General features: G+C 31.6%; 1 protein-coding gene across 1 annotated transcript; it reads right to left on the minus strand.

The window, feature by feature from the left end:
* Positions 1-296: 296 nt before the first annotated feature.
* Positions 297-13219, minus strand: LOC127707739 (HUWE1-associated protein modifying stress responses-like). The gene is made up of 4 exons (XM_052212472.1): positions 12913-13219; positions 8583-8654; positions 6287-6574; positions 297-4478 (listed from the first exon to the last, which is right to left on the minus strand). Exons 1-4 carry the CDS (start codon positions 13106-13108, stop codon positions 4261-4263), a joined length of 774 nt encoding a protein of 257 aa, XP_052068432.1. The 5' UTR covers positions 13109-13219; the 3' UTR covers positions 297-4260.
* Positions 13220-13234: the final 15 nt, after the last annotated feature.

The raw sequence follows: 13234 nt of genomic DNA on the forward strand, positions 1-13234 counted from the left end.
TGAACAATAACCCTACACTATCGGAATGCAATGTGAAAACATCCTTATGTGTAGCAACTACATGTATAGCACTATGTAGCATTAATACTATTCAGGAATAAAAAAGAGACAAACTTTTTCGTACAGGCAGACCTTTTCATTTCTACACACCCTCAAGTAATTAGTAACAAGCCCAGAACCAAGTTAATATCAGGGGTCAAGTCTGTTTAGTATTGATACAAATGCCCACGTGTTAAACATGTAAACTTGACATCTGTAGTAAGGGATATTCAGTTGTAAATTATAAATATAGTAAATAGTATTTTTCTCATTTATTCTATACATCATTCTATAAATTGCAGTTGACAACTTATACACAGTGTGTGCAGCATACACACACACATACATACACACAAATATATGTTACATACATTCCTCTTGTCCAAAATAAATATTTTAGACATTTTAAATACTTTGTTTCTACTTTTTACAATTTTTGTTGATATTAAAATGGTTTCTCTGAGGCACTGATAATTGAATCATGATCATTCTACTTATAATAAACTTTTCCCATATTATAAGCATTTTTATAGACTAACACTTTTACTCCTTGGCAGAAATTTACTTTTGTATTCTATATTTATCAGGTCTATAAAAAAAAAAAGAAAAAAGAAGAAAATTGTCCTATAGACAGGTAATGTAAGTACTGTAAGAAAACAAGAAACAAACATTTATACTATAAGTTAAAAAACTTATGACTAGTCAGTTTGTCCTTTTTGAACAATAAAATATGTTTAAACTAAAACAAACTCTTCAAAATTAAAAACAAGGAGAGGTTGAAGGTTTACAAACATGTGGTTTCCCTTTACAGATTGGAGGATTATTAATTTTGGAGCGTGCATGTCTTTAAAATTTGAGGGATGAAATTCTATCTACTTTATAAATAATATCTTCTTTATGTTAATCAGAATATGAATAACATGCACAAACATGTGTTCCAGACAATCTTCCTATATCAATCTACTATAAATTCTTTTACAAAATTCAAAAACTTTATAATACATACATACATTTAAATGATTATAATATATGGACAATATAAATATGCCACCCATCTCATACAACAGAAACACAATTTGCCAAGAGGTCATGATATAGTCTCTTATCTACCACCTGCCACCAATCATAACCATATATTAGTACAGCTTAAAACTGACAAATCAAGAAGGGCATTACTTGGGGAAACATGATTAAAAACAGACCACATTTAATAAAGGACCATTTAAGTGTCAAAATATAAATTGAAATGTTTGCAAAGATATTTTGTTGGGTAAAATTTTAAATGAAAATTTAATTTTAATTCAGGAATACTGTGGAATTTGCCTTCAGTAAAAATATAATACTCAAATTCCTGGCTTCTTTAGTTGGGAATTAAATTCAATATTGAGATAATTTTTTTCTGATTTTTAATATGTTCATGTGATGTTTCACAACTGAGTAAAGTATCTTCCCAGTCCAAGGTATATTCTAGGAGTACACAATACTTACTTCTCGAAATCCAAATTAAGTGTTAATGAACAAATCATACTACCAAAACATTTCAATTTATATGATAATGTATTATGCACATCTATTTATGTTGTAAATAATTATGGAAAATTAATATTCAGTCTATAAATGATTTAATAGAATTTGCCCTAAAAACCTAATTCTCAACATTTTAGACTTATGATACTTAAAAACAGTGTGGAATTTCATTCCAATTTAAGAAATAATGTAATGGAATATGCCCTTTCATACCATAAAATGACATTATAAGGCAGTGATTGGACAGTGAAGGCTTTTAAAGAATGTCAGGAGACAAAGCAGCCTGCATTTAAAACAGGACTAGAAAGATTGGGACTGACCACATTAAATCAAAAGTTGAATTGCATTCTTTCATTTTAAATGTCAAATATAACAGTAAATTTGTCAACATACATTATTTTGTCTTTTATTCAGTTTTGCATAACATTTATAGGTTTGTATGAAAATGACTGGTGGCATGCTTTATTGTACAAGCATTCAATTATGATGGCACCAGTCTTCATGGTTAAAAAAAGTTTCTTCAAAGAAACATAATTTTTAGGTTTTATCATTAGTTTAGTGAAGGCAACTAAATATGTGTTTTCATTTAGTACATGTACTTTATATACTTGAGGTTTGACTATGTAAACAAGATTTTAAATTAATGAATATAATTACCTCATATGTAATTTTGTATAATAAATTAAGTATGACATTCTTTTGATATTTCTTTCTATGTGATATTCTTTCAAAAGTAACATAAAAAAAAACTATCAACAATAAAGATAACAGTGAGAACAGAATAACGAAACATAACAATTCTAAAGGATATAATAATATTGTTATCCACTAAATCATGCCTACAACATTGATAAATGTAAAGGATGGGGATAAAATCAAAAGGAGTATGCCTCAGATATTTTATAACTAATACATTTTAATTATATGTTCAAAATCATGCCTTTCAGTTTGTTTTAAGTTACTGCAAACTGAGAAAATTATATACTCATAAATGGAGAATGTGTCCCCATCGACACAGATGATGCCCCCGCTTGCATACAACATTATAAAGGGACATAACTCAAGAACGATTAAAGTGACGCTACCAAAATTCAACTTGATCTGTGTTTTGAGGTAAAAAGCATTGTGTATAAGTTTCATAACAGTTGGTTGTGGGCAACTTAAGTTAGAGAACTGAAACTAAAAATTTTGCATTTTTTTCCATTTATAAAGGGGCATAACTCGAGAATGGTTAAAGTGACCCTGCCAAAATTTAAACTTGATCTTTATTTTGTGGTATTAAGCATTGTGTATATGTTTCATAAAATTTGAATGAGGCAAACTTAAGTTAGAGAACGGAACTTAAATTTTGCAATTTTTCCATTTATAAAGGGGTATAACTCTAGAACGGTAAAAGTGACGCCACCAAGATTCAAACTTGATCTGTGTTTTGTGGTAATAAGCATTGTGTATAAATTTCATAACATTTGGTTGACGCAAACTCAAGTTAGAGAACGGAAACCAATTTTGGCGGGGGCATAAAAACTTACTACAGAGACAGATGTCATTCTACAAACATCCAAAATGTCTAACAACTGATAAATTGTATTCCTGTATATATAAAATTCATTTTGACATAAATATCAATTTCATTAGAAAGACTAGTGATATACCAGTTAAAATAATGAACACATTCTGATGAAAATCTGTATTACAATTTCTTATGAACAGATTGATACATTGAGCAACAAGCTTTTCACACAGTCACAAATGATACTTTTTACAAAATGAAAAACAACATCAGCATTTCATCACAGCTGGCAAAATACCTTAGAAAAAATTTCTATACTCAAGATCATTAATGGATACTCAATAACAAAACTTATTAAAATAAAGAGGTACATGTTTGTCTCATCTACTTTGAAATACCCTTAACAATTTGAAAATGCATAACATGAAATATTCATTATCTATTCAGAAAACAACCACTGAACAATGAACAATTTTACTTTTTGATCCGCCACTATATTTTGAATAAGTGGAGCTTGTACACTATAAAACTCTGCCACATTTCATGGTGACTGTCCAAAAGCTAAGAATCCAACATTCAATGGTTGTCTTTGTGTTGTACCTTAAATGTGATTTTTTGGGTGTTTTACTGTTAGTTATCAGTAGTCTGTCATATAAAATTTAGGGACTTTTTGTTTTTTTTATGAATATTTGATGTTGACAACAGAGGTAGAAAAATAATACCTATTAATGTCTACCCCTAGCTTACCACACCAAAAACAATGACTACAGTTTAAGTTATTGAGTTCTGAGACAAACATGTAGTTTACAAAATTGGAATACATTGTTGGTATTTTTGTGAAAACATGTAATATGATTAAAACTATATTGCTCTCTACTAATTTATGAAAATGTAAATTTTCAATTCACAAACTTACTTATTTTTCTGTATACTTTATATACAGCCAATCTTAAAATAAAATCAAAATAGGATATCTTTACTTTAAGTTCAAACTTCCATTGTAATATAAACAGTAATTCCAATCTATTTAATTTTCCATAGAAACAACAGAATTCAAACCAAACAATGTTTCAAGTCCAATGTAATTTCTTTTGTAAATATTTTTATTTTGTTTTGACAGTCACATTTTAGCATTCTCTATGCAAATGTATGCATATAAACAATTACAAATTCATCACATGTTTTTAAAACTTTCTACTTTTCTTTCTTGATGGAGAGTCCATTTTTACATGATCTGGTGAAGATGTTCTTTTTCTTGAATCATAATTTCTTGCAAATTCATCCAAAATAAATTTATTAAGTTCTTCTAAGCTATTATTTCTACCCGCGATTGGTTGTGAATTGGATGGTCCGTTATGTCCTTTGTAACCAACACTGATGTTTGACATAGCACCATTCAAACCTGAAATTATATATAAGGAATGTTATAGGCTATGTATATATTTGAAAGAATTATATTATATATATTTACAGTAAAATAACAGGCTATCACATATCATTGTCCATAGTGGATAAGTTATAATCTGAAAACCATCATATTAACTAGAGGCATTAGTCTCATAAAACTGGTTATCAGTTTGCAAAGTCCCAAAGATGAGTAAAGAAGATGTGGTCAGGTCAATGCATCATTATTATATAAAGCCATAATGATTACAGATAATCTAAATTATACATCTGTATGTTTGAAATTAACGATTGATTGATTGTTAGTGTTTAACACCACTTTCAGCACTATTCGTGGCAGGTAGTTTTTAATGGTGGAGAAAGCTGGAGAGCCTGGAGAGAACCAGAGCCTTCAACAGGATAACTGTTTATCCTAGTCAATCTAGATTGGATCGAACACATCTGCCAAGTGCAGAATTCAAACTTACAACCTCAGTGTTGACAGGCAAGTGATACAGTAGATGAACTGCTTAGACCACTTGGCTATCAACTTCAAGGCCCCTTAATAAAAATGAACATGGACATTGGTGGTATCTATCATATTTGTTTTTGATTACTGTTTTGAACATATATCAGGCCATTTGTTATTTTGTTTGAATTGTTCTACATTTTTTGTTATTTCTGGGCCTTTTAAGGCTTTCTTTACAGTGTGGGTTTTGGCCTTGTTGAGGCCATATGACCTGTAGTTGCTACAATCTACTTCATTTGGTGTCTGGTGGATGGTTGTCTTACTTAAGTTACAATCATACCGAATCTTACTTTTATATGGAAGAAAAACATTGGTGTAGCTAAAGTTTACAATATATTTGATTTCCTCAAACCGTACAGATAATGTTTCCACTTTACTTGCACTGGGCATCTACATTTTTTAAAATTCTTTCTTAAATTTAGATAAAGAGTTGACATTGCATGATTATTCCACTCTTGTATTTTGGAAGGAATAAAAGTTTCAATAAAAATTGAAGAAATAATATCTTGACCATTACTACACTGATATTTGGTTGCATTTGTCACATGAAGGGTCAAGATTACCTTGTTATGTTTTAGTGTTTGCTGTAACTACTAGTTACTAAAAATACAGAGAATTTTTCTGTTAAATCTGTTTTTGGTTATAAAATACATCGACAATATCCTTTCCTGTCAGAAAATCGAGTTAAAATTCTGATATCATGAAAAAATGATAACCCCTTTATCTTACTTCTTTCAGGTGTGCACTATGGACATGATTTTGTACTTGTTTGTTATTTCTGGTCTGACATCAGGATATAATTACCACTATGGTGTCAGGTGCAATAATAATCCTAACTAAAAAAGGTTCACAAAAATGTCTGTTAAACAGGGTTCTCACATAGGTGAGTCCATGAGTCCTGGACTCATGAAAATCTGTCAGGACTCTGAATTTCTAAACTTGTGAGATGCATCAAAAATGCAGTCATATCATAATATATTAATATGGCAATATTAAAAAATAATCTAAATTTTATGAAATTTTCCTCTTTTTTTCATGGAGACTGAAGTTATAAATAATATAGCAAAACAATTTCTTCTTCTTACAGTGGGACTCACCATGCTCTAAACACAAAATCCAGTATTTTGATTGGTTGAATTTTGAGTCTGAGTACAATAATCGTACTCGAAATTTTTCTGACCGCAAGGCCTGGACTTACCTTTAAAAAATCCTTAGTGAGAACCTTGGTTTAAACTAATGATTATATTGTTAATATCTATAGATGAAAGAATATTCTTCTTGTGAAGTGATTATTTTACCTTGTAGAGAAATAGCTTCTCTAAATGCTTGCAGGTCTGGTTCAGATGTTTGCTGGATTGATTCCCCATTATTTACTCTTGGTGAATGTGATCGTTCTAATGTTCTGTTATGATTATGTTTAGTACGATGGCGATTTGGTGGATTCTTCCCACAAAGGAATGCTATAAGGTCTTCCCTGCGAATATGTCGCCTCCTTTTTTTTACCCATGAGATAATGTCTTTAGTTCTGTGTTGTTTCCCCCGTTGTACTCCAACATCTACGCATGTTTCTAATGAATCAACACTATCTGTTAAACAAGAAAAAACAGTTCATTCTAATTATTTAAAATACACATGTACAGGTAAGCAATTAAATAGTCCCACATGAAAGTGAATGTTTTAACCTTTAGAAAAATATCTTTCTTTTCTTTACAAATTTCTGTACTTTATTTATTTGGGAAATTGTAAATTTTTTTCTATAACACTATTGAACATTATTGCACAAAGAAGTATGAATCGTAAGTGTAAAAAATATTTGGCCCCATTATTAAGTGCATTCTTTCAAGATAAAAAGTGATTTAAGTTGATGAATAGACATGAAAGAAATTAGAATATAATTATTTTTGTCTAGCTTTTCCTATAAAGCATTGACATTTACACCCCAAATAGGCCAAACAGAGATTTTGGTGAAAGTTGACAAAATCGTCTTGATTTCTAAATGCCCAGAATTCACCATCTTTGCTACACAAGGGTTATGATCTATCCCCTTTTCTCCCCCTTGGCAGACAAAATTTGTGCCTACAGCATTGGCCATCTAGCCACACATTTAAGTCACGTCCACTCTGTCTCCATCATAGTTGGACAAAGACAGCACTTGTATTATTTTAAGATGGGAAATGTAAATTGCTTCACCGAGCGCAGCTGGATACGAGCGTAGAGGTCCAACCATGAACAGTTGGGGCAAAAACGGACACAATATTCGCGCTTGATACAGGTCTGAATTTGGATTGTAATTAAATATTTGACACATAATAGGTTTCTGACACAGAATAACTGTAGTCAAAGAACTTAGAATTGGTTATATGATTTGAATTTATATTCAATTTTTTGCTTTTGTGCAATACACTATGCTGTTGCGAATTGAACAGCCCCCTCAAAAAAAAAAAAATATTTGAAGAAATTTTTTTTTTAATTTCTGAAATCTGAAATGAGAAAAAATTGTCCCCCCCACCCCAATTTTTGGTCATAATCTCAATTCAAATTTCCAATGGAGTTTGCAACCATAATTACCCATTTAAATACATCATAAAAGTCTCAGAAATGACATACATAATCATGGCTAAAATTTATATTCCTTAATCAGCATTTTTAATAGTAACTTCTAAAAATAAATTGACAGCTAATCACCTCAAGACAATACAACATTTCTTTATATTTAATTTAAAAGCAGTGTAAAAGAGGTAATCCAAACATAACATTGTACTTGTAATTGTCCATTAACCAGGAAACCCTTGTTTTCCCCGCTAATTCCTAAACGGTTTGAGCCATAACACCCCAAAGCCAATCCTAACCATCCCTTTGTGGTATGGAAACTTGTGGTCTAATTTCAGAGAGATCCATACACCTTTCCACAAGTTATTGTCTGGAAACTAGCAAATGCGTATTTGGGCCCCTTTTTGGCCCTTAATTCCCAAACTGTTAGGACCATAACCCCCAAAATCAATCCTAACCTTCCTTTTGTGGTTATAAACCTTGTGTTTAAATTTCACAGATTTCTATTAACTAATACTGAAGTTATTGTCCGGAAACCAAGTGTCTTTGGACGACGACGACGTGATACCTATATACAACTGCAAGGTGTCTGACCGTTTTGACGTATATATACAATTGGAAGAGCTCAACATTCTGAACATTTTTGCCCATTGTTAGATTTTCTCTATTTATACATTTGTGTAAGTTATAACGGTTTTCAAAATAGACAAAACTTGCATTATACCCCTATGTTCTATTCTTAGCCATGTCGGCCATCTTGGTTGGCAGGCAGGGTCATTGGACACAATTTTTTAAACAATGATGATTAAATTTGGTCCAGTAGTTTCAGAGGAGAAGATTTTTGTAAAAGTTAATGACAGATGCCAAGTGATGAGAAAAGCACACTTGGGCCTTCATGCCAGTTACGCTAAACACATGCATACAGAACTTAGTTAAGTATGTATGCATGCATTGGGTCAATAATTACAACATCATAAAAATTACAAGAAACTTGTTTCATATTACTTTAAGGCAACTGTTAACTAAAGGCAATAAAATACAAACCTTTGTACAAATGAGTAACTGAAGAAGCAGCATTCTGAAATGGAATCCATAAAGAGTGACCTTGAATTCGATCTGTAAATAGAAATGTACATATCTTGTGAATATTCTGCAGAAATTTTGATACTACACATGTACAAAAAAATGTATATATATCATACTATACAAAAAATGTATATATATCATACTATACAAAAAATGTATATATATCATACTTTATTTCATATCGGTTAAGAATTAGCTTCTCTTATTGGATAAAAAGGGGCCACATGACATTCTTTATATTTTAGTAAAAAATTCCATCTGTCTTTAACAGAAAAAAACGGACCAGAAAACAAGTCGTTAACGGACTTTTACATGTTAATGACCAGTGGGGCGTGGTTTCTCTGTTTAGAGTGATGTCCCTTTAATATAACGCAATCGCAATTCAGACGTTTGGAACATGGCTGAACTGGAAGGCATGTCTGCTACAGACAACTCAAATGATCGTTTTGCCCTACTTTCCGATGTTGATAGAGACAAACAACTCAGCAACAAGAATTATAAAATTATAGAAATCTTTATTCTGTATTCATCAGGGTTTAAGCTAGGATTTTGAGGGCTTAAGTCACTTTTGCGTGAGATGAAAATCAACATTATTTTGGGTAACAGCAAGGGACCAAGGATGTATGCATATTACTAGCTATACATCTTTGTCAGACTTTGAAGGACTAAGGCATCAATTTACTAGGCAGTAATTGCATGATTTATACTATTCATATACTGAAAAATTGCACTTAAATGAATGGCAGTGACTTATAATTATCACTATGACTGGTCTTCACTCTTTCCTATAGAAATCGTACAATAACTCGAGTTTGCTTTGAAAAATTTGAATTTATGAGAATTTTTAAAAACATGGTTCCTCAATGAAATTAACATTATAGTTATTGAAGAACTGGTCATTATCGTGATACATGGACTGCCCGTAGGACAGTGGTATTGACTGCGACAACGATAATGACCTCGCCTACGACTCAGTCATTATCGCTGTCTTAGTCAATACGACTGTCCTGTGGGCAGTCCATATATCATGATAATGACCAGTTCTTCAATAACTATTATATAAAGAATTAAAGTCTGCACCATAAGCCACTAGTCCGATGCCCCAGACTAGTAAAAATTTATTCGGACTAGTAATTTTTTGCAAAACTTTGATCAGCCACACAAGAAAAATGTTGGAATGTTGGTCTATGGACTAGATGTTGGAAAAGATTTTGGTGCAGACTGTATAAACAAAGAATTATTTGAATCTGGAACAATTTTGAATTCTGGAAAATAGATAAGAAATGTATGTCAGATGAATTGAAAACTAATCCAAACAAAAACAGTTAGCCATGCACACATGGAAAAGGGGGTTAGTTTTTACTGAAATATCAGTGAAAAACTAACTAACCAATGCGCACAGTTGGGTTAGTTTTTCATTATTTCTAATCAAGTTTCCAGATTTCAACATTATTCCAAATTCCAATTATCCTTTTTTATAAACTAAACTCCACTTTAATGGACCATGCAAGACTCATGGGTAGTCAAGGTAGTTAAACACCCCCAACTTGTAAATTGTAAGGCTTAACACTTTTGGCTAAGTTTTGGGGGAAAGCTATTTTTTCTCAAATTAGGAAAGTTGAAAAAGACATTTCAGTCATCCGTTTATTGTGTGTAACCTACATGTATATATATATATATATATAGACCATGTGTTGTTTATAGAAGAGGTTTGTTTGTTTTTTATCGGTTGCGTCCAGCGTTTATGGTTTTTTGTGCTGTACGATATTTCCAGTTATCCTTTGTATGTATTATATAGAGAATAACTGACTTTAGATACAGAATGTACCATCCCAATAAAGTTCTCACGATTATAGAGCATGACCATTCATATTTGAAGACGGTCCTGGGTGGGGGGAATGGTTTAAATTATAACAGGACAATTATTCTTTTACAACTAAAACAAATTAAAAATCAATTTTTTTTGTAAATTACATCCAGGAACAAAATTCTGTTTGTATATTCATTTATCTACATTTTCTTCTGCAAATATAAGAAGATGTGGTATGATTGCCAATGAGAAAACTCTCAACAAGAGACCAAATGACACAGAAATTAACAACTATAGGTCACTGAACTTCCCCATAAACTGACCTAATCACAAACTAATACATGTAAACTAAATAGACCTTGACTGAGGGGGTGGGGCCAAATAATCTCCCTGATAATGAGATGTGCTTATGCTAATACAACTGCATACCAAATATCGTTGACCTACCATTAGTGGTTTCCCATAAATTGACCTAATCACAAACTTATACATGTAAACTAAGCAAAGTTTCAAAGTCAATAGACCTTGACTGAGGGGGCGGGCCAAATAATCTCCATGGTAATGAGATGTGCCAATGCTAATACAACTGCATACCAAATATCATTGACCTACCACTAGTGGTTCACCATGAACTAGACCTTATCACAAACTAATACATTGTTGACGCCGCCGCCAGAAACAGCATACCTATGTCTCGCTTTTTGACTCAGTCAGGGCGAGACAAAAACGAATCACGGAAATGAATCTGGAATCAATCGTACTTTAGAATTAGCGCAAAACGTCTAGTTTAAATTTCGTCTAAAATCGAAAGAAACGTTTGCGATGTCTGAGTAATTAACCATTTTGAGTCATTAAAATCATTTCAAAACTGTTGCCCTCCCTAAACTGTTCTTGAACGTTTTGAGTAAAATGGTAGGAAAATTCACGAAGTAAATGCAATGAAACAGCCAATACAAGTTTGTTGATGCTATGAATGTAGTGACCATTCGATATCAATAATTTGAAAAAGGGCACCAACTTTTAAGACATCTCAAAATGACCGAAATTGTGTGAAAAAATTTGGGGATCCTTGGTAAAACCCATACCGCATAGTCAGCTATAAAAGGCCACGAAATGACAAATGTAAAACAATTCAAATGAGAAAACTAACGGCCTGATTTATGTACAAAATAATGAACGAAAAACAAATATGATATACAGCAACAAATGACAACCACTGAATTACATGCATGTTAGCCTTTGATTTTCCACACTAGTAAATTGATTGACAGGTTGACCTTTGAACCGTCCAGATTGGGAAAATACAAATTGTAGCAAGTTAGAAAATCATGGAACAATCCTCTTTTCCATTAGAGTTCAGAGTTTAGATAGTTTTCAATGTTTCAACATGTACATTTTGTACACAAGAAGATATTTTAAGTCATAATAAAAATATTTGACATTGTTTTATTAATAAAGAAGCATTTAACATTACTTTCATATGAAACACAGACTTAATTGGACCAATCCAATTAAAATTAAATCCTTTAATTGCTCCCATTCTGACATATCAGAACAGGAGCAATTTAAGGATTTAATCTAAATTTGATTGTCATTAGACCTGTTGCAACACATCAAGCAAACTAAAAGGCAACAAATATGATACATTTTTTACAGTTTTCCTTTTCAATTTTCTAAATCATCATAACAATAACTTTTGAAAAACTCACTCCTCATATAAGCACATGTCATAACAGTTATTTATTGTGTGGTTGATAGCATTTAGACCAAGAATGTATATAGTAAGAAGTTACTATACATATATTTGTACCTTTTATACTATGTCTGAGTTGGTTTTTTAAAGGTCCATAATTACTTATTGACAGTCAGACTTATCTTCAGACACAGTAAGATTTGTCTTTTTCGTCGTAGACACACATTAAATCATTTTTAATATAAAAATATGTCCTTTCATACTTTGTCTGAGTTGGTATTAAAGACCGAATTGACTTGACTTATTAACTGAGTTGTCTTTCTCGCCTCATTATATGTCTGATGGTGGATTATACATGAATCAAGGGATACATTGTATAATCCTCCAATAAATTAATGCTGACTTGCTTGCATTATGTGTGGGTTTCTGTGTTTTTTTGTTATTACCAACCACCAAGAATCAACAATAATCATTGCAGTTAAAATTGTTTGTAATTAAACTGCCCTTGGGGGTATCTTTAATTAACAATAAAATTATTGTATTAAAGTTCAAAATGTATAATTCTATATAAAAGTTTGATATTAAAAGTTAGAAGACAATCAATAGCACAGGATTGTATTAAACTGATGTTATCCTAGTTTAAATAAAGTATTTATTATTATTATATTATTATTATATATGGGTTCATGATTTTTGCTGACTTTGAACTATTTTTAGAATTTAATTACGTAATCGGGAAGAATTTTTTATCTTTGAAAGCATTTATTTTATTCCCATCCGCTAACCTTTATAAAGCTGTGCCACTGAGGTCGCAGAATTTTGAAACTGTAACCAAAGTTTTTGTTGTGCGTATTCTCGTTGAGTTCGCAGACAATCCTCCATATTGGCTTCAGAATCAAGTTCCTCTAAACATTCCTCTTCAAAACTATTCATCCAATGGTCTGGGGACAAACTACCGTCATCTTTTTCCTCGTTTGCCATAGTAACAACGTTTAAAAAACTAAAATCTCGATAGAAAAATGCAAATTTATAACATTCTTTCTTTCTCAGCTGGCAATCAACTTTTTTAATCGTACCGGAAATAGAAACGAGTTTGCGCAGATGCCA

This window comes from Mytilus californianus, unplaced genomic scaffold (genome assembly GCF_021869535.1).
Source record: "Mytilus californianus isolate M0D057914Y unplaced genomic scaffold, xbMytCali1.0.p SCAF_7, whole genome shotgun sequence".
NCBI classification, from domain to species: Eukaryota; Metazoa; Mollusca; class Bivalvia; order Mytilida; family Mytilidae; genus Mytilus; species Mytilus californianus.